The following is an 18,439-nucleotide window of genomic DNA, read 5'->3' as shown; positions in this document are numbered from 1 at the left end:
AAAAAAAAAAAAAAAAAAAAAAAAAAAAAGACAGATCCAAGACAAAAATGAATATTCCAGAAGCAGAAAAAAGAACAAACAGAAGGGTGATAAACAACAAAAAATGCCACAAAGTCTTTGATATTCCTCTTTGCGGCAGGTGGGGTTTGATTTCCTGAAGTGTGGGCTGCACAGTGCATGACTTGCCTCTAGGAACAGAGTACACAAAGGGGAAAACAGAACATTTTATGGTGGAGAAACCTAGCAGACACCACTTTAAGCAGTCGAAGTTAAGATCGCTAGTAATAAGATACATGATGACATGAAGAGGATACATCACTTCTGTGGTATCCTTCTCAAAAATCCATAAGCCCTAGTCTAATCATGAGAAAATATCAGCCAAACAGAAATTGAGAGATATCTTAACAAAATACCTGACAAGTACTCCTTAAAAATGTAATGGTAAACAAAGCAAGACGGAGAAACTGTAACAGCTTAGAGGAGAGTAAGGAGACATGATAACTAAATGCAATCAATGTTAGTGTCCAGACTAGTTCTTGAAAAAGAAAACAACATTAGTGAGAAAACCGGGAAAATGTGGAAAATCTCTGTAATTTAGTTAATATTGTACCAATGTTCATTTCTTAGTTTAAATAAATGTACTATGATTGTGTGTTAATATTAGGGAAAATGAATAAAGAATATACAGAAATTCCCTGTAATCTTTGAAACATTTCTGTAAATCTAAAATTATTTTAAAATAAAGTTTTAAAAAATCACTAAATTTAGTAAACTACAACTTGCATACAACTACCAAATAACAAATACCCTATTGCAGAAATATGTATATGTGTGTATATATATTCTATAAGGTATTACTATTTTAATGGTTGCCCTGCTTATCCTTATTGTTTATGAGGATAAAAGTGTTACTGAAATTTCACCCAAAAGTTAAAGCCAGGGAATATATCAGACTGCATTTTTTTTTTTTTTTTTTTGAGACGGAGTTTCACTCGTCACCCAGGCTGGAGTGCGGTGGCACAATCTGGGCTCACTACAACTTCCGCCTCCCAGGTTCAAGCAATTCTCGTGTCTCAAGCCTCTTGAGTAGCTGGGATCACAGGCTTCTGCCACCACGCCCAGCTAATTTTTGTATTTTTAGTAGAGACAGGTTTTCACCACGTTGGCCAGGCTGGTCTAGAACTCCTGACCTCAGGTGATCCATGTGCCTTGGCCTTCCAAAGTGATAGGATTACAGGCGTGAGCCACTGTGCCCAGCAGACAGCATTTTAAAATTAAGAATAAAAATCACAGTGTGCGTGTTTCAAGAAAAGAAGACGTTCATAAACGAACAATGAAATTAAAACATCTAATAGATTCAATTATTTAGGAAAATTAATAACTTACCAGGAATGAAATCTGCATAGGTGGCTGATAGGTCTAAAAAAATTCATGCTAAAGAGTAGAACAAGGGCCAGGTGCGGTGGCTCATGCCTGTAATCTCAGCACTTTGGGAACCTGAGGCGGGTGGATCACCTGAGGTCAGGGGTTTGAGACCAGCCTGACAAACATGTGAAAACCCTGTCTCTATAAAAATACAAAATATCAGCTGGGTGTGGTGGCGGGCACCTGTCAACCCAGCTACTCGGGAGGCTGGGGCAGGAGAATCACTTGAACCCAGGAGGTGGAGGTTGCAGTGAGCCAAGATTATGCTATTGTACTCCAGCCTGGGCAACAAGAGTGAGACTCCCTCTCAAAAAAAAAAAAAGAGTAGAACAAGGGCAGTAGCAGATGGATAAAACCCCAGCTGCTCAAAGCCTGCACATATGTCCACCTTTAAAGTGCTATAATACTTAGATAAGCTTCTAGCATGCACTGTCCCAACAACAGGATGGATCCTCTGGCATTAAAAAACCGAAAGACAAAATTGTAAAGGAAACAAACCAATTCCGCACTGTAAAACTAATTTCAAAACTATACAATTATCGGGGAAAGGACAATGATTTTGTTTTGGGGATGGAGATGTTCTGTTTTGGAAATCAACTCTTCAGATTTCTTCAACTTATATTTACATTTTAATGAGGCTCTAGCATTGCAAAATTCTCCAGAGAGGAAATAAACATTTGGCTTCCTAAGTAGACTGAGTTCTACAAAGGGTTATTTATCTTTGGTGGTTTACAGTACCCTTTATTATTTATCTGTTGAATGAGGGAACACAGTTAAGAAAAGAACTTGCAGTATCTAAATATATGATGACACAGGTTGATTAGAATACAAGATGTGTGCTGCAAGAAATCTCAGGAAAAAAGATCTGGTAACAGAGGCTCTTAAAGCCAAGCAAAGGAATGCATATGCAATTCTATTTGGGATGCCAAACTTTGGGCTCTTTTGATAAAATAAAATAATTATTATATTCTAGACCGTCTTTCACATGCAGAATTGTTCACTAATAGTTTTTATAGCCTAGTTCTCTAATTGTAGATTTTCACTATGTTTCTTTAATTACCTCAAGTTATTTCTAATTCAGCAGAAAGTATATCAAGCGTGTCAAATGCAGACAATATCAGAGTTGAATCATCTTTCAATAAATTCAGAATTTTCATCCAAAAACAGCGAAGTCAATTTCACTCAGAAATTAGAGTGCAATGTAAAGTTTGGTGAGGATTCTCTATAATGAAAATGATTAACTCAACATCTGGTAAATTATATTTATTAACTAGAGACCAACTATAAGTACAATTTTATGCATATAATGTTACTTATGCTAACTGTTAACGAAATGAAGAAATAGTAGTAAAATAAAGGTTTTACTGGCATTCACATAATTTCCTATGTAATTAAAAACATAATGTAAATCTTTATTTTTTATTCTAAATATAGAGACAGGGTCTGTGATGGCCAGTGTGGTCTCGAACTCCTGGTCTCAAGCAAACCTCCTGCCTCACTTTCCCAAAATCCTGGGATCACAGGCATGAGTCACCACACCTGGCTGTAAATCTCTACATAAATACATGCAATGGCTTAGATATTTCTCTCATTTTTTGCAATCCTTGTTTGATTGAAGGCTTAGATATTTCTACAGTGACACTTCAACATACCTAATTTGCATGTAACTTCCTTGCTTAAAAATTTTAAAAATGATTCCTCAATACTATCAGACTTTAGCTCCTTGAAGACAGAAATTTTCTTAATGAGCTCTATCCCTTAAGTGTCTAGCATGTTCAAAAATGCCTGCTGAATAAAATGTCTTCAACTTGTGATTTATCTTTTATCCCTTTTTCTGTACTGCCTCCTTTCCCTAAGTTTTAGCTATTTTAGATTACTTCAACATATCACAATACCCTAGGCTCTGAATGCCTGTCTTGACTTTATTATGAAATCCTACATATTATCATTCAAGGCCCATACTAAAAATTCACCTTGACACCCTGAAACTCCCAATCAAAATTGTATTTGCTAGGAATAAAGATAACATGTTTTAAATTGAATAAGGCTTTAATCTAATTTTTTGGTTTACAAATAAAAATTTGAAGACCTGATAATCATAACAAATACTGCCAGACCACCACAAATTCAAATCAGGTAGCATGATTTGATATAACCATACGGTCCACCCATTAAAAGATTCAAAAGAGTTGTGGCAGGCAGTACCACAATGGTTTCTGCATTCAGGTATCTGCACCCTTATAAATCCCCTCCCCCAAGTGTGGCCTGGACCCAATGAGTGAATTGCTTCTAATCAACAGATTTCAGCAGGGGTTCAATCCCCAGTATCTCAAATTAAAGAATAAGAAAAAAAGAAAAGAAAAGAAAAGAAAAAAATGAAAGAAATTTAACAATTAAGTTTTAAAAGAAATTTTAAAATCTGAAAAATTTGAAAAAAATTCAGCAGAGGCGAAAGGGTGTCACTTCTGTAATTAAGTTACAAAAGACTGTGACTTCTGTCCTGGTAGCTACTGTCTCCTCAGCTTACTCTATTGCCCTCTCAGCTTGCTCGCTTTGATGAAGCAAGCCTCCTATGGGAAAGTCCCATGTGGCAAGGAATAGTATAGGCAGGCTCTGGCATACAGCCAACAGGAAGTGAGGATCTTAGTCCAACAACCCTTGAGAAACCGTTCTGCCAACAACCACATGAGTTTGGACGCATATCTTTCATCAGCAGAGTATTCACAATGAGACCTCAAGCCCAGCCTTGACTGCAGCCTTGTGAGAGGCCCTAAGGCTGAGGACCCAGACAAGCTGTGCCCAGATTTCTGACATGCAAAAACTGTAAATTGTATGTTTTAAGCCAATGAGTTTTGGAGAAATTTATTAGGCAGTCACAAGTAACTGAGACAGCAATTCACAACAGACCAAACACTATCCCTACTCATTTAATACAACAAAGGCCAAAGTACAGAGAATGGAGCTTTGATATCTTTCCCTAACTTCAACAGTATTCATGTACGAGTAGGGTAAAATACCCAACAGATTTTTATAAATTAAAAAAAATGTTTAAGCCATTCCAAGAAACAGGTAAAGTCAGTTAAGCACCTCAAACGACCCTTATGGAAGAGCAACTCTTATCTTCAGTAAATACAGCTTTCTATTCATGAAAAAATATTTTCTTTTCTTGGACACACATACTTTAAGAAACTGCATGTCACATTTAAAAAAAACTATTAAACTGGAATAACTTAATAATTTATTTGTGGAAACATAAGATATTTCATATCCACCTAAGGTTAAATATATGTGCTACTCAGCTTATGTATTTGCTGAAGAAAAAGATAAATGAAACACAGCTGACCCTTTAACAAACACTGGTTTGAACTGCAGGAGTCCACTTATAATGATTTCAACCAAAGGGATAAAAAATGCAGTATTCAAGGGATGTAAAACATGCCTATATAGAGGGAGAGGCAACTGCAGAGATTGAGTATGTGCAGATTTTGGTATTCACGGGGGTCCTGGAGTAATCCCTGTATATACCAAGAAATGACTATAAATGAAATTCTGTCCAATTTAATGACCTCACAATTATAGTACAGAAGAAGTATCTCCCAAAGATCTATGATTAACTTGATACAGTTATCAGCATTGAAACATAACCACTATTAATAATCTGAGAAAAAAATAAAAACAAATCAATATGTTAATTGAAGCACCCCCTTTCCAATTCTAACTCATAAAAAATATTTACCAAGTTCAGAATAGAGTAACACTGAAGTAAAAACTCAATCATCTTGACTATTCAAAATACCACTCAATGTTTTTACCAAGGAATTATTTAATTAAATATGTAATATTATTTAATTAAATATGTTACATAAAAGTTTATTGTATCAAAAGTGTTACATCCTGGGCCCAACTTCACTTTCTAGGAAAACATTCTTCAAATTTTACAATGAGCAAAGGAAAAGTAGATTTTACATATTAAATTTGTTTCTGTTAATTATAATCAACTTTTCAGCAACAGAGAACTATAACCATAGAAAATTTACCAAAGGGTAATAGGATAGATTTCAACCCACATCATTAAAACTGCCAGGGAAACGTTTGCTGTTGTCACAGGTATAACTATTTTTGAAGTAATTTCTTCAATGTTAACACAAAGTTGAGTACTCTGAGATAGACCTAACATCATTTCAAAGTTATTCCAAATATGAAAAAAATTGTATCAGGCACTAAAACTTAAATCTTCAGAAATGCCCAACTTGGCCAGGCATGGTGGCTCAAGTCTGTAATCCCAGCACCTTGGAAGGCCGAGGTGGGCGGATGACCTGAGGGTCAGGAGTTCGAGACCAGCCTGGCCAACATGGTGAAACCCCATCTCTACTAAAAATACAAAAATTAGCCAGGCATGGTGGCCCACACCTGTAGTCCTGGCTACTCGGGAGGCTGAGGCATGAGAATCACTTGAATCCCAAAGGTGGAGGCTGCAGTGAGCCCAGACTGTGCCACTGTACTCCAGCCTGGGTGACAGAGCAAGACTCTGTATCCAAAAAAAAAAAAAGAAAAGAAAAGAAACGCCCAACTATGTAACAGCACAAAAAACTAAAATACACAGAAAATTCTAGAGATTTTACTATAATTATGCCTTGCTTATTTCTGCATAAACTGCAGGGCTCCATCTCTTTCTGGGGGAATAAATAATGCCATGATTTGAAAGTTTATCTCAATGTTACAGGCAATTGAAAACTCTAATTATTCCTATGTGGAATTAAAAGAGTAACTGAACCAAAAATAGTCTCAGATTATGTTTCCTGACTAATGAAGATTTACAAGAACGAAGGAATATAGGGGGATTTAAATGACTCACATTCACTACAACAATGGAAAAATATCAAAACAAAGAATCACCTCAATAGTCAAAAGTAGATTCTACTGCTATGCAGATTATTTGAATTTATACTGGACAAATATACTCAGGATTTTTATTAAGTTATATTTCTTTTCCCTTCCATTATTCAGTTCCTCTGAGGGGTTGCCATTATAAATTGAAATAGCATACTAATACAAAAATTGCTTATCAATTCAGACACTATCGATTCCCATTGCACATGAGTAATTTACCATATCACAGTGAATATGGTATATCCCACTTCTCTCCTGTACTACAAGCCACACTATTTTTAATTATTCCAGTGGCTATGCTTATTATTTGAAACACTATGCTTAAGGTACTGTTCCTTGATATATCTTTAAAGAATTATGCTACTGTCAGAAAGATTAGAAAATAAGTGATTTACTCTTCCTTAAACTCATCCCATTCCATCTCATAACATTCTGTTCTAAATATAATTAAATATTTCATATTCTACTGTCTATTTCTACAAATGAAAAACACCAACAGACAGCATTTTACATAACTTCATTGATCAAGTAACACAGTGATTACACCTATAAAAAAGAAAAAATCCTACAGACATTCATACTTTGCAAATGGGAAGAGATTCTTCAAAGCATTTACACATTTAACAAATGTCTACTTCAAACCTACTGTGTGCTAAGCATTTTGCTAGGTGCTAGGGATTCAGCAGAGAGCAAAGTCAACCCCGCTCTTTCAGAAGTTAGCTTCCAATATGACAATGGCTATCTAGAAATTTTATTTCTTTTTAGCTTCCTTCAATTCTCCAAGGTCAGTGGTTCCCAACCAAGGGCCCACATTGTCAGGCGTGAAGGACCATAATGCCAATTAAGCAGGCAGGATGAGATGGCCAAAAGTTCTGATCCTCTATAAACAATGTCAACCTGTGTAACATAAAACACACATAGGGTCCCTGCTAAGAGATATTTGTTCTAGTATAACCAGGTGCTACGGGCTGTTGTTCTTTCTTGAATTCTTTTTCATTCTGCTGAAACACTTTAAGTATAGTTTTCATGAACAGCATGTGGCTAAGCTCTTTTAAGTCTACATTTCTTTTTTTAAGTCTATATTTCTTTTACTCCCCCAACCCTCTCCAACCCACCTCACTGATATAATTAAACACTCATCGTTACAGGTAAAATTCCACAAACCACTCCTCTCCACCCCTCTCAACCCAAAAATAAAGATTTTAAATTTGAGTATCCAGGGCTATAGAATTCTGATGACAGTCTGATTCTCCTTTCTTTGTAGGTAATTTGTCTTTTACTCAGGAAGCTTTTAAAATTTTGTCTTTGTCCTTTTTAATTCTTTTCTTTTTGTTTTTTGTTTTTTGTTTTTTTTTAGATGGAGTCTTTGCTCTGTATCCCAGGATGGAGTGCAGTGGCGCAATCTCAACTCACTGCAACTTCCGCCTCCTGGGTTCCTTCTCCTGCCTCAGCCTCCCAAGGAGCTGGGATTACAGGTGCCTGCCAGCACACCTCACTAATTTTTATAATTTTAGTAGAGACAGGGTTTCACCATGTTGGCCAGGATGGTCTCAAACTCCTGACCTCAAGTGATCCTCCCGCCTTGGCCTCCCAAAGTGCTGTGATTACAGGCATTGAGCCACCATGCCCAGCCTTTAATTTTTTTTTTCTTTTTAAGAGACAGACTTCCGTCGCCCAAGCTGGAGTTCAGTGGTGCAATCATGGCTAACTGCAGCTTCAACTTCCCAGGCTCAAGCAATACTCCAAACTCAGCCTCCCAAGTAGCTGGGAATACTGGCACTTAACACCACACTTGGCTAATTTTTAAATTTTTTGTAAAGCCCAGGTGTGGTGATTCATGCCTGTAATCCCAGAACTTTGAGAGGCCAAGGCGCGCAGAGCGTTTGAGTCTGTTAGTTCTAAACCAACCTGGGCAACATGGCAAAACCCTGTCTCTACTAAACAAAGGAAAAATTAGATGGGCGTGGTGGTGCATGCCTATAGTCACAGGTACTTGGGAGACTGAGGTAAAGAATCACCTGAGCCTGGGAAGTCAAGGCTGTAATGAACTTATGATCACACCACTGCACTCCAGCCTGGGCGATGGGAGTGAGACCCTGACACACACACACCCACTCTTGTAAACAGAGAGTCTCACTATGTTGCCCAGGGTAGTCTTGAACTCCTGGGCTCATGTGTTCCTCCTGCTTTGGTCTCCCCAAAGTGCTGGGATTACAGCCCATTCCATTTGAAAACATTTATCTGTTTTCTTTAATCATTCCTCCTTTCGATTACTGTTTCTTGTATTCTTTTAACACTCTTTTAGAGAAATAGAAGAGCACCTCTCTTTCCATCACATCTTTCCCATTCTGTATTTTCATCTCTATTGCTGCGCATTTGAAATTTTTCTCTATTCTGAAGTTTCAGATCATCAACTGGATCTAAAACATGACATTTTATTAATGTGGTTACTCAGATTTTTTAAATTCTGATAATTATGTTTCTGATTTCCAATAACACTTTCTGGTTTTCTGTTCTTTTTACACAGGAATCCTTCCTAACAATACAAATTACAATTTTGCTTTGTATTTTTAATAATCTTCCACTGCCGGAATTACTACTACTTTTAATGGGGTACTGGTAACTCATTCATCAAGCTTGATTTTACTCAAATATATTAAAATTATGTTTTCAAATGTAATACAAATATTAACTAGCATGGATTTCTCCCGTAATTTAATGCTTCACCAATACCCTTCACTCTGAAATAGAGGACCTGACATTCCAAGTTTTATATAAGCAGACAGGATATGACAGGTTGGCTCCTCCACAGGAAGAGCCTTGTTGGCTGCCAAGGCAAGCCAAGGAACTCCTGTTGCCAAAATAATCAGTCAATAAAAAATATCTAGCAATGACAAGAGATGAAATTAGATTTTTAAAGTCCTTATTTGTTGTCATAATCAGGCTCAAGAATTTAAAGAAAAACATGAACACAGGTAGGAAATGATAGAAAGATACAGTAACTATAGACCTCAATGTAAATTTTAGTTAAAATCTCCCCAAACTTGGGGAAGGCAGGTTAGTATAACCCTTCTAAACTTATTATTCAAAATTGTTGTAACCAAGTTAGATCCTTTACCTGATCCTAGATTGGATTCTCTACTAGAAGAAAGCAATAAGCAATTTCATGGATCATCTGACAGAATATTACGGTTATGCAAGATAATACCCTTATTCTTTCCTATAGAAAAAAACACTATAGTTTTTGGGGGGAAAGTTATCTCAAGTGGTTCAAAAAGAACCATAAAGCAGATGGGGAAGCATGTTAATAATAAGTGAATCTGGATAAAAGGTATGAATGTTTCACATATTCTTATTCCCCCCAAAATTTATTTTTTTTATTTTTATTGTTTTTTGAGATGGAGTTTTGCTCTTGTTGACCAAGCTGTAGTGCAACGGCACGAACTCGCCTCACTGCAACCTCCGCCTACTGGGTTCAAGCGATTCTCCTGCCTCAGCCTCCCAAGCAGATGGGATTACAGGCATGCGCCACCTTGTCCGGCTAACTTTTTGTATTTTTAGTAGAAAAGGGGTTTCACCATGTTAGCCAGGCTGCTATCGAACATCTGACCTCAGGTGAATTACCCGTATCGGCCTCCCAAAATGCTGGGATTACAGGCATGAGCCACCATGCCCGGCCTCCCCTAAAAAGTTTATTCACAACCAAAAAGATGAAGCAAAAGTATAATCACCAATATTTTTGCATGTAACTACAGTTTAACTATTCTATTATCTTGGCACCAATATATTTGGCCATTTTTCTAATGATGGACATTTGAACTGCTGCCTTTAAAAAAAAAAAAAACTATTGATTGCTCCTAACATTCTTATACATGAAAGTTTCTATTAGGTATGCAACCCAGAAAATAACTGCTGAATTATAAGGTAGATGTATGTTCAACTTTACAGGAAAATACAAAACTGCTTCTTGAAGTGACTTTATCAATTTAGATTCCCATTTGCAACTGTGTAAGAGGTCTTGTTATCTACAGTCTTTCCAATACTTGATATTGTCAAACTTAATTTTGCCAAATGAATGGATATAAAATATTCTCACTGTAGTCCTGACTCGTATTCCCTCATTTTTAGTAAGCCTTTATATTCTTATTAGCTCCATGTTTTTTCTCTCATTAAATGCCTATTCACATCTTTGACTTTTTCTATTGGGTTATCTTTTCTTAAACACATAGAATTTCTATATAAATTCTTTAAAATATATATTCATTTATTTTAGAGATGGGTTCTCATTGCGCTACTTAGGCTGGTCTCAAACTCCTGGGCCGAAGCAATCCTCCTGCCTCAGCCTCCTGAGTAGCTGTGAATATAGGCATGCACCACCACACTAGCTTATATACTCTTGACACAAATCTTTAGTCAGTTATGTTCAAATTTCTTTTAGTCTTTTAAAAAACATGGCTTCTTCTTTTTTCTTTTTTTTGGACGGAGTCTAGTTTATCACCCAGGCTGGAGTGCACTGGTGCAATCTTGGCTCACTGCAATCTCTGCCTCCACGGTTCAACCAATTCTCCTGCCTCAGCCTCCCAAGTAGCTGGGACTACAGGCACGCACCACCATGCCTGTGCCTGGCTAATTTTTGTATTTTTAGTAGAGACAGAGTTTCACCATGTTGGCCAGGCTGGTATCAAACTCCTGACCTCAAGCAATCTGCACGCCTGGGCCTCCCAAAGTGTTGGGATTACAGACATGAGCCACGATGAGCAGCCAGGCCTCTTAAACTTTCTTTAAAGCATCTTTTGATGGACAGATTTTAATCTAATCACATTTAGCAGTCTTTTGCAATTAGTGCTGCCTGTGTCTTGTTTATGAAACCCAACCTTTACCCAAGGCTTCCAAGATACCCACTTGGGGATACAGTACATCTACATACCAGAAGCTTTGAGAAATTCCAGCTAAATACATGAGATAAGACCATATTAAAACTAGACACTAATAATGACTTACAACTACTTTTATTAAGAAAAAAAAAAAAAAAGCATACGTAGTAAAGAAAATCCTAGCAAAATACCACTGATTTTTTCTTTTCAATGAAGTGAAGAAGGACCTAGAATAGACAGCAGTACATCCTTCCTTCAGCACTAAAATGATAAAAGTATTTGAAAGCAGTTATGCTGAAGCACAAGCATATCAAAGAGAAAACCTACAAATGAAAATACAAATTCTGCCTACACAAGGCTTAAAGTACCAGAAAGAAAACTGGACAAAAACACATGGTACCCTATATGCTAACCATCTAACAAGCAAGGAAAACTGGTTCCTAACACAGTGATTTCAAACTTAACGGACAGTCAAATACCTAGCACAACTGGCTTTCCCTTTTAAATCTCCACAGACTGGTGAATCACTTAACTGGTAAAATCAATTTACAGCATGATTCTCCCATCTCCACATTTGCAAAGGGAAAGGTATATGCAACTAGCACCCAGCAATGAAAGAAATGGGGTGGGGAAGGTAAAAGTACCCATTTTGAGGCAAGTAACTGAATTCAATGATCCTCTTACTGGTTCAATGACTAAACACAAAAAGCCCAAAGGATAGCCCTGAAGCCTCCCCCCAACCACAAAGGAGATAACAAAATTATGAGTCCAGATGAGTGGCTGCCAGGGCTTAGGCCTTGGGAAAGGATGGAAAAACAAAAGGCTAGTATATAAGGGAGGATTTGGGGGATGACGAAACTGTTCTGTATCCTAACTGATAATGTGGTTACACAAATCTACATGTTACAATTCACAGAGCTGTACACCCCCCAAAAGTGAATTTCATTGTACGAATGAATTTTATGAATAAAATACACATATTTTAAGTATACACATATTCTTATAGGAGCCTTATTTACGTTACCCCCCAAAAGGAAAACACCCCAAATATCCTTCAAAGAATGAATGGAATAGACACAATGGTCTATCCATGTAATAGAAAACTACTTAGTAATACAAAGGAATAAAGAACTGAGTTATACAACGACATAGATGAATTGCAAAGATACCATGATGAGTGAAAGATAAATGTCTTAAAAGATCATATAGTACATAATTTCAATTATGACAATATGGAAAATGTCTTATAGGGACAAACAACCAATCAGTGGTTCAGTAATGAGAGGGAGAGAGAGGGCTTGACTATAAACTGGCAGGTCAAGGAAATTTACAATTTTATTATATTTAATTATTTTAGAAGAAAAGATATAAAATTTCTAAAAAACAGTAAGGACAGAAAGCAGACATAAGTTTTAAACAGTCCTTTGTGCTCAATAAAATCAAGATGAATTCTAGGATCAAGGGATTCCATTAAGAAAACAGAGTTAAGAGTGGGAGCTGGATGTGACAACAGAAGCAAACAAATACTATCAGTGAAGAATGCAAAACCTCACAAATCACAGAAACATCACAAATCAAATACACATGAAAAATTAGTGAGCAGGAAAAATCAAATCCTCCAAAAGAAGAGAAAAAGAATAAAGAACCAACAGAACTCAAGGACAAAGATTCAACAAATTTGTTGACATTAATAGAAAAAAGTGGCCTGCAGACAAAGGATTACAGAAAACAATATTCATGTTGTACACGTTTTCACATTTACATTCACAATGTAAAAATAAAAATCTTTTGTGCACACACCAAAAAAACAGCTATTTACAAACAAAAAATGTAGGCTAGCCTCAGAATTTTCCATAATATAAAACCATTTAACGAAAAAGCAAAGCCTATACATAGTACCTTAAGTGAAAAGCCTGTTGACTAGAAAGAATTCTATACCTAGCTAAATGGTTGTTTACATATTCTGACCAAAGACATTTTATGGATCTAAAGGCTTACTAATAATAAGTTAAATAAGATTCAAAACAGAGCCGTCAAAGGTGTGTTAGGCATTAAAAAGGGTGGCAGCAATGTGACAGAAGAAAAACTTCTGCCGAATTAAATTGAAAGGAGATTAATTGAGCAATGAATATGATTCACGAATCACAAAGCCAGCCAGAGTAGGCTCTCACACTCAAGTGCAGCCCTGTGGTGGAAGATTTGTAGACAGAAAAAGGAAAAGTGATGTACAGAAAACGGAAGTGAGATCAACAGCTCGATTGGTTACAGGTTGGCATCTGCCTTATTTGAACAGTTGGCTACATTTGATTCAGCCAAAATTTGGCGATTGGCACCAAGAGTAGGCTACAGTCTGTTTATACCTCCACTTGTTATAGTTCGCCATGTACAGAAAAACCTTTAGGCTAGACTTAAAATATGTAAGGAGGCAGCTTTAGGATAAATTTTATTTAACAAAATAATGAAACAATATAAGGGTAAAGTTAAAGTTTAAATCACTGTTGTGTATACGGCTACAATATACATCATAATATAGCTACAACATATACCTGTCATTAAAAATTTCCTAAAACAACTACATAATATTAACATACCAAATACATTATAACAAAACTAGGATTAAACTTTCAAGTTGGGTAGGAAAAAAAAAGACAGAAGGGTGATTATCTCCTCAGTGGTGGGCGAAAGAAAAGTTATTTCCTTGCCATGTATCCTTTGTCCTAAGTAAGCTCATCCCACTTCCATACTATCAACTGTTTAAGAACAAAAGGTCCCCATATCTGTGACTCCAACATCTAACTGCCTAATCAGAGATTTTGCTGCCTGTATTTCTCAAAGGTACCTTAAAATCAGCACAATCTAAAAATGAAGTCTCAACTTGCATCCCACCTTTCAAACCTCAAATCATTTCTCCTGACGCGCTATTTGTAATGGCAGTTACAGTATGACCACTTTACTCAACTGCTAAACTGAAACTCAGTAACTACTTTTGATCCCATTTCTCTCATTTCCCACATTCAAGTGGGACAAAACACAATTATATTCAGCAACCCATCTAAAAGGTTCAGCAGAGCCTTAAAGTCATTTGTATTAATTACTCCAAAGCAAAGTTTCTAACAATCCAACACAGCAATCAATAACTAGCACCAGAATCACCTGGAGTAGTTTATACTTAAAAAGTACACTACAAGTTCCTTTAACAAATATACCAAGGGATAGGTCTTAAGAATCTACTATTTCAATAAACACCCCAATTAATACTTATGTGAACTAAGGTTTGGAAACTACTGCTCTGGGGTTATTATTCCAACATCTTCCCTCCGAGAAATGTTGAAACACTTCCCTCTGCTGCACACAACCATGAAGACAAGATATTCAGCTTCACACACAGAAACAAATCACTGACATTTTACAGAGTTAAATTAAGTTACCTCTTTATCTTAATTTCTACATAGGAACAGGCATTCTGTAAGAACATGCTTTCCATAGTAACAAGCATTATTTACTAGAGGAGCTTCTAACTTAACCCCTACTAAGTTTCAAAAGAAATTCAAATGTATCCCCTATAGAAAAGCCCATCCATTTTCTCTTTCCACCTAAAAATAGAACCCCAATTTTACGTTACCGTTTGGAAGAGAAAACATTCCCTAGTTGAACTTACTCTTGTGGCCCTGTGATCAAAGTCTGGCCAATATTTGGGAGGCTAATCCCCATATGGGCCACTTGGTAAGATATTTTTAAAAAATAAAATTAAAAAAATTCTGGCCAATATAATACAAGGATAAACAGCATGTTTTATTTCAGGAATGTCTCCCTCAGTCTTACAGAGGGTACATAACAGAATTAGGAATCAAATTCTGCAAAGCCTGTATTTTGTACAAGTGCTTTAAGTATAAAAATTACAAAAATACTTCAAAAGTTTTACGTTTTAAAAACATATTTTGCCAGGCACGGTGGCTCACGCCTGTAACCCCAGCACTTTGGAAGGCCGAGGTGCACCGATCACGAGGTCAGCAGTTCAAGACCAGCCTGGCCAACATCGTGAAACCTGTCTTACCAAAAATACAAAAATTAGCCAGGTGTGCTGGCGGGCACCTGTAATCCCAGCTACTCGGGAGGCTGAGGCAAGAGAATCGCTTGAACCCAGGAGGTGGAGGTTGCAGTGAGCTGAGACCATACCACTGCACTCCAGCCTGGGTGACAGGGAGAGATTCCATCTCAAAAAAAAAAAAAACAAAACAAAACAAAAAATATATATATGTATCATGTAATTTCTTATAAACACAAAATTAGTAAAACATTTATTTAAAAGTTGTTTCAGCCGGGTACAGTGGCTCAGGACTGTAATCCCAACATTTTGGGAGGCAGAGGGGTGGGGACAGATCCCTTGAGCTCAGGACACCAGCCTGGGCAACATGGGGAAACCCTCTACCTACAAAAAAACACAAAAATTAGCCGGGCATGGTGGCATGTGACCGCAGTCCCAGCTACTCGGGAAGCTGAGGTAGGAAGATCGCTGGAGCCCAGGAGATCAAGGCTGCAGTGAGCCATGTTCACGCCAGTACACTCCTGCCGGGACAAGAGAGACCCTATCTGAAAAAAAATTAAATAATATATAAAATGTAAATAAATAAAACGTGTTTTAAGTGCCAGGTTCAGTGGCACAGGTCTGTAGTCCCAGCTACTTGGGAGTCTAAGGCAGGAGGATTGCTCGGGGCCGGGAATTTGAGGCTATATTCCATGACTGCACCTGTGAATAGCCACTGCACTCCAGCCTGGGCAACATGGCAAGATGTCATCTCAAAAAAAAAATTCTTTGTTTCAAACTCTAAATACATTTTCTCCTATCTTAGTATGATTAATAATATTAGTAATTAGAGACCCTGGTTAGTTTACAAAGTCTGTTTAGTTACAAATGCCAAAATTCATTCAGCTTTGATGATAAACAATGAGGCCCAATGGCCTTTATCATCTAGGAAGTATGAAGAATGAGCAAGAGGCTAACTCAGCGTGAGTTACCCTAGGAAAGGAAAGAAACAGCTCATATAGGACACACACAATACCTTCAAGGGTGTTTGTAGAGTTGTTTCTTAAGTAGTTGGTTTCCTTCACAGAAAGTTCTTAAACTCAGAATACTAACAGGCATTCAAGAATACCCATCCATGCACCCCACCAGCAATACAAAGACCCCAAACAAAAAATTACTATATTCTTACCCTACGCATGGCTTCCTCCTCTTCTTGACGCTTTTCATAATGTGCAAAGTCATCAAAGATTGAGGTGGTATGCTTGAAAGTAGCAATTATTTTAAGCACTTGCTTAGCTTTTTCTAGGGGTACCTCTTGAGTGTCCCTTGAATTGGTAACCGGTTTGTTGTCATTATTTTCTAAGCGAATATGCCGTAACTGGTTATTGGGAACATCTTTGACAAAGATCCATTTAACTTCAAATTTGCCCTTCCACTTATCCTGAGACCAGACACCAGCATATGCATTATAGTCCACAACAGACTTCATTTCAGCCATTCCACAAAAATGTCCACTGCCATTCACACTGAAGAGTAAATAGAGTGGGCCTTTCCCATTCAGGGAACGGTAAGCTGCATCCAAACGCTTATTACCATGCTCAGTACTACACCAGATAGAGTATTTAATGGAACGATGTATGTCATCCTCAGAGTAGCTTTTAATGATAAACACACGTCCATTCTTCAGATTCCAATCAAAGTCTTTGGGATTATAGTTGTTTATGGCCTTTAGCTTTTCCAGCACGGGATGCACTTCTACACTAGAAGGTGAAGCACTGACAGGTACAACACCTAAACCAAAGTTTTCACTGCCCGCTCCATTGTTCTGGTTGAAGCCTGCTCCCCTGTTCCGAGGAGCTACCCAGCGATTCTGCAGCTGCTGCTGTTGAGGCTGCACTTGGTGAGGCTGGGCCTGTGGCTGAGGTCCTTGTTGCTGCTGTGGTTGTGGTGGTTGAGGCTGCTGTTGAGGCAGTTGGCTTTGCACCAATGGTGGTGGTTGAATTAATGGCTGAGGCTGCTGGATTATAGTTTGAGGAGGCAGAACTGGTTGGGTTGGTGGAGCCTTTACCACTGACCCCTTTTCATCCCAAGTTCCAATATTCATGTTGTGTTTTATAGGAGGTGGTGGTACAGCAGAACCCCCAATTCCCACATTGCCCTTGGGTTTAAGTTTCGGTTGAGGTTTGGCAGGTTTTCTGGCAATGGCAGCCCAGGAGGTTGGTTTAGGTGCTGCACTGCTAACTGGGGGCACACTATTGGTTGCAATGCTAGTCATACCACTGCTGCTCAAAGCTGTACCTACAGTTTTTGTCACTGCAGCTGTCAGGTCACCACCAATTTTCAGTCCAGTCATGCCTTGCTCAATACTGCTAATGCCAGGCACCTTACTCAAAGTATCATTGCCAAATCCAGCCTGTCCATCAGTAATAGCTCTCCCAAGAGAACTAGGTGGATAGCCATAACTGCTACTATAAGCAGAACTTTGTGTTGATTGTCCCTGAGATCCACTTGTCCCCCATGTAGAGAAATCAGCATTACCAGGAAAAAAGTTAAATCCATGTTGACCAAGAAATGGAGGGGTATTTCCTAATGCCCCAGGTTGACTAAATACACCATCTGGTATATAGTGATGTTCTCCATTACTCATTTGTCCATAGGTTGTCAGATATGGCATAGGCTGGTCTCCAGCCGTGGACCACGCTGCTTCCCCAAGAGAATATGGAAATCCAATGGATGGAGCATAGTAACTAGGCATGTACGGATCTGACATTGGTGGATAGCTATTACTCTGCAAAACAAAATATCACAATCAGTAGCGAAATGTCCTCTTAAAAGGGCAAAAAAAGAAATCTGAAAGATTAAAATCAAGAAGTTTTAAGTAAATGAAAATAAAAGATATACCTATTCTAGATAAACAAAATTAAAATTTCAAATCCAGTTTTATCAACAGAAAAATTTGCTGATGAGTATTCACATCTTAAAATATTTAATACAAAATAACCTATAAGGCTTTTTTCAGGGATGAGAGTATAATGAGCATTATTTTTGTTTGAAGAGCCAGGCCCTCTGTCACAATTTAAAAATATCTTAATTTCTACAGACGGCTAATATATAAACTTTGTGGACACAAAATTACGATTTACAGCCAGCTGTACTTTAACCAACTGATGTATGCAATCACTTACATGTAAGGATTAAATAAACTAGACAACTCTGCCAAATATTA

At 37.5% G+C, this 18,439-nt stretch overlaps 1 protein-coding gene across 2 annotated transcripts in view; it reads right to left on the bottom strand.

Annotated features, from left to right (window-relative positions):
- The window catches only part of YTHDF3 (YTH N6-methyladenosine RNA binding protein F3), a 43,663-nt gene that overhangs the window by 8,686 nt on the left and 16,538 nt on the right, over positions 1-18,439 (bottom strand). For both annotated transcript variants that reach the window (XM_017893478.1, XM_017893479.1), the window contains one exon: positions 16,403-18,001. In XM_017893478.1, coding sequence (XP_017748967.1) covers positions 16,403-18,001 — 1,599 coding nt within the window. The remainder of the gene's footprint in view (positions 1-16,402; positions 18,002-18,439) is intronic.

Source organism: Rhinopithecus bieti, unplaced genomic scaffold (assembly GCF_001698545.2).
Source record: "Rhinopithecus bieti isolate Rb0 unplaced genomic scaffold, ASM169854v2 scaffold_21726, whole genome shotgun sequence".
NCBI classification, from domain to species: Eukaryota; Metazoa; Chordata; class Mammalia; order Primates; family Cercopithecidae; genus Rhinopithecus; species Rhinopithecus bieti.
The sequence above is the reverse complement of the archived record's forward strand: the minus strand, read 5'-3'. Positions and strand labels throughout refer to the sequence as shown.